At 33.6% G+C, this 3882-nt stretch overlaps 1 protein-coding gene across 1 annotated transcript; it reads right to left on the bottom strand.

Moving 5' to 3' along the window:
* Window positions 1–1990: 1990 nt before the first annotated feature.
* Window positions 1991–3070, bottom strand: LOC114399526 (PRA1 family protein B3-like). Its single transcript, XM_028361725.1, has one exon. It carries the CDS (start codon window positions 2892–2894, stop codon window positions 2247–2249), a length of 648 nt encoding a protein of 215 aa, XP_028217526.1. The 5' UTR covers window positions 2895–3070; the 3' UTR covers window positions 1991–2246.
* Between the last annotated feature and the right edge of the window lie 812 nt (window positions 3071–3882).

Raw genomic sequence — 3882 nt, 5'->3', positions numbered from 1 at the left:
AGATTCAGGGATTATTCGACTTTTTTAATCGAGATCGTGGTCTAAAATAAAGATGTTATTATGTGTCCTGTACCCATACCTTTATCCGCTCCGATAATGAAATTATTAAAATTTTATTTATTACTTGTAAATTTTATTTTATAATTTTTACATAATTTAATATCATTTTCTGAATTATTTCTGTAAATAAATGCGTTATAATAAATTTATTGATATATGAGTAAATAAAAATAAATGTATAATAATTAATTTATTTTTTCTAATATTAGATTTTTAATATAATTTTTTTAAAAAAAACTTATTTTACAAATCTGAAACGAAGATAAGATAAGGATGAAAATACCCAATATCCAACTGATACACTGATGAGATAATAAATTTTAATCCCTTAAATATTGAGGACGGATTGGGAATCTGGATAAGGGACTTGGGAGGTAATACTCGTTCATGCCCGTTGCCATGTATACACAGTGGAATTACCATCATTAAAGATCCATATAGCTCGATGAACAAATATTGCTGTTAAAAAACCTTTTAATTCAATCACAAAGGTCGAGTTAAGAATAAATTAAGCATAAGAATTGAGAAATAACCCTTCACTCTTATTTTATGTGTAACTCTGAATATTTGTTTTAAATTATTTGCTACTTTAAAATGCCCAAGAAAAGGATTATTCACTTTTTTCTTCAATACATTTATGGAGTGAAGATATTTTACTCAAATGTTATTATTTTTGTTATAAAAATTCACATAATTGATTTTTTTAAAATATGTGTATTATCTTAAAGGATAAATAAATTAAATCGGAGTAATAAATTAAGCTCATTAAACACTTTTTTCTTATGAAAATGATATCTGTTCTGTTCTGAGAGTAGATCCTATCAGATCAAATTTTAAATTGAGTTGTATTGAGTTGTATCATATGCATGAAAGGACCCATTTTCATCTGTTAGCATTTCACCCACAAGCATCTAATACCACGTAATTTTAATGCTAATTATGATTGATTCTTTCATTACATACGCACTTACCAGCGCAAAAAAAAAAACAAACAAAAAAAGCAATTAATACTAACAAATATTGTTTGACGGCAAATAGAAAACTTGTTTCAGTTTTTTTTTTTTACAACCTAGGCAACGACTTGCATATTCCATCTTAACTGCTCTATTGTAGGCTCACTTCCAATGTTTGCTGTTATCCATGCTTTCTAACACAACTTTTTTAACGCACTCCATTATTTGGGTAGAATGACATAATCACAAACTATGATTATACAGTATGCTTCTTTATTGTGAAGGAAGTCGACCAATAAAATGATTTCTATGAGTAGCTGCAACTTGGAAAACCCTCAACACTTTCTACATCATTTGTTAACTATCTTTCTGACCATAAGCACCCAAAAACATCTGCAGCTCTTAACCAGTCAACTTATATTCCTTATTATTACATGTTACAAAAAATTAATGAAAAAAATTATATACTCCAAGCCACGGGTCCCATCCCTAATTTCAACAAGAAAATAACATTAAAAACACTTAAATTTTGTTCCATTATCTAAAGAAAATTAACCCCAGCTGAGTAACCAACCCCTGAATACACTCAATTAGTCAACATTGTTACACTCAGATTAAAAAAATAACAAATATTCTTTTTTATAAATAAATTATACAAGGAAACGACTCAGTACATCTAAAAAATTCCAATCCAAAAAATATCAGAATTTCTTCCTACAACCGACAATCTCATCTTTCTGAACAAAATTCACCAATATTACATTGAACATCATAGAAGGCTTCCATAAACTTGAATATGCTGAACTTTTTCAATTTATGTATATACTACATCTCAAACAAAATAGAGTAGATTTCAGTTTTCACAGTAATCTATCGTTTAATTAAAAATCCAGTCTCATTCTCTGAATCTCTAGTCCAATTCCAACAATTAAATCGTACCATTACGACAATGGAAGAAAAAAATGCACATACAAATCTACCGAAAATGACGAACAATTTCAGAAGCAAAATCAATGACTAAGATGCATTACTTGAGGTTTAATAGCACAATAATATTTCGGCGTAAAACAAAAAGTAGTAAGCAGTAACAGAACTAAACCCTAAGCAATTCGCCTTGGATCTCAAAAGGCAAAGAATATCGCAACAATTTTCAATTTAACATATTACAACAAAAAAGGCCGAACCAACCTGAGAAGAATCCACCGGACACAGCGTTCGTCCAGATCCCGCCGTTTACACGCGCGCGACGGCCGGCGCGGCGGCTGAAGCGGCGGCGCCACCGAGGAACGAGAGGAATCCGGAGCTGTTCGGCTCCTGATCGTCGAGAAACAGATCCTCGGGAACGCGGAACGCGCCGTGCGAGCACACGATCGCCAATCCAACCATCAATGCAGAGATCAACAAGGATCCAACGCTGGTGAGGAAAATAACGAACACGGTGAGCACAACGAGGATCCCTAGGGTTTCGCGATCGGCGAAGGTGCGTCCGAAGAGCACTAGAGGCTGATCCGAAGGGCGAAAGAGGTAAAGGAACGACCACGACGCGAGGAGGCCAAAGAGAACAAAGAGCGAGAACGGATGCGTGATGAGCGAGACCGCCAGCGCGAGCGCGATTAGGGTTAGATAATTGACGCGGAAGTAGCCGAAGTTCTTGCGGATCCGAGAGTATGCTTCGGCGAGGGTGTCAGGTCGGGACATGGAGCTCCGGTCGATGAGCTCCGCCCACGGGCGGCGCTGCGCAAAGGCGTGACGGAGGGACGAGGAGATGCGGGAGATGAAGGCGCGGAACGCCGGCGTTGCGATCGGAGGCTGGGACTGCGAGGCGGAGCCGCCGGAGGCGCTGGATTGGGAGGAGATAGGGAGTGTCGGTGGTGAGGCCATGGTGGCGCGTGAATCTCCAATTGCCGCGCGTGAACCAATAGAGAGAGCGAGGGGCAATGGAGACTCTGTGGTTGGGCCTTTCGGGTTTGGAAACGAAGAAAAGCGCGAGGGAGGTTCTAGTTAGTATGTAAAGGTAAATGTCCAAAAATAACCTTCCTAATGTGAGATGGGCATGGGCAGAATCTATTTGCAGAAAACGCAACGCAAAAAGTAATAATGTGAATAAATAGGTTTTAAAAAATAATGACCAATATAACGTCAATATGTGTAATAGGGGCAATAATTGAAAAGAAGCAATCCGTTTTTCTTTTAATTTAAGTAAAATTCACATATAATATTTTTTATATTAACATTTAATCATAAATAATATTACATAATAAATTTGTTATCTAATACTTTTTTTTTGTTATTTTTATAATAATTAATTAAAAGTCATGACAAGGATAAATATTAACTATTTTTTTCTTAAAGTCTAATTAAGACATATAATATTGAAGCATATAAATTATTATTTGTATAGTTTTATAATATTATATTATTTATTTAGTACTAGCAAAGTTATTGCACTTTTTTTTTATAGATATTACGTGCACTTTTAATCCTTCATTTATTGATATTATATATTATATATATTATCCCTCGTATGTTAATGTTATATGCAATGTATTTTTATGCAATCAAATGAACCACATAAAAAATGTGATAAAGTAATTTTCATAATACATTAACCGAGTTTTAAAAACTTAATTTAACTTTTAAATAATTGAGAGACTAATTAAAATATTTTAAATAATTAAAGGACTTAATTAAATTTTTATTAATTTAAGGATCAAATAAAACTTTTAATTATAATTAAGAAATCAATTGTATAATTAAATAAAAAAAAACTTTTACATTGAAGTGGAAGCTAGGGGTTAAGGATTTAAATCCTAACAACATTTTACTTGTTAGCAAAAGTAGTTACAAAATTGATGACATACTGGTGAAA

This window comes from Glycine soja, chromosome 2 (genome assembly GCF_004193775.1).
Source record: "Glycine soja cultivar W05 chromosome 2, ASM419377v2, whole genome shotgun sequence".
Classification (NCBI taxonomy): Eukaryota; Viridiplantae; Streptophyta; class Magnoliopsida; order Fabales; family Fabaceae; genus Glycine; species Glycine soja.
The sequence above is the reverse complement of the archived record's forward strand: the minus strand, read 5'-3'. Positions and strand labels throughout refer to the sequence as shown.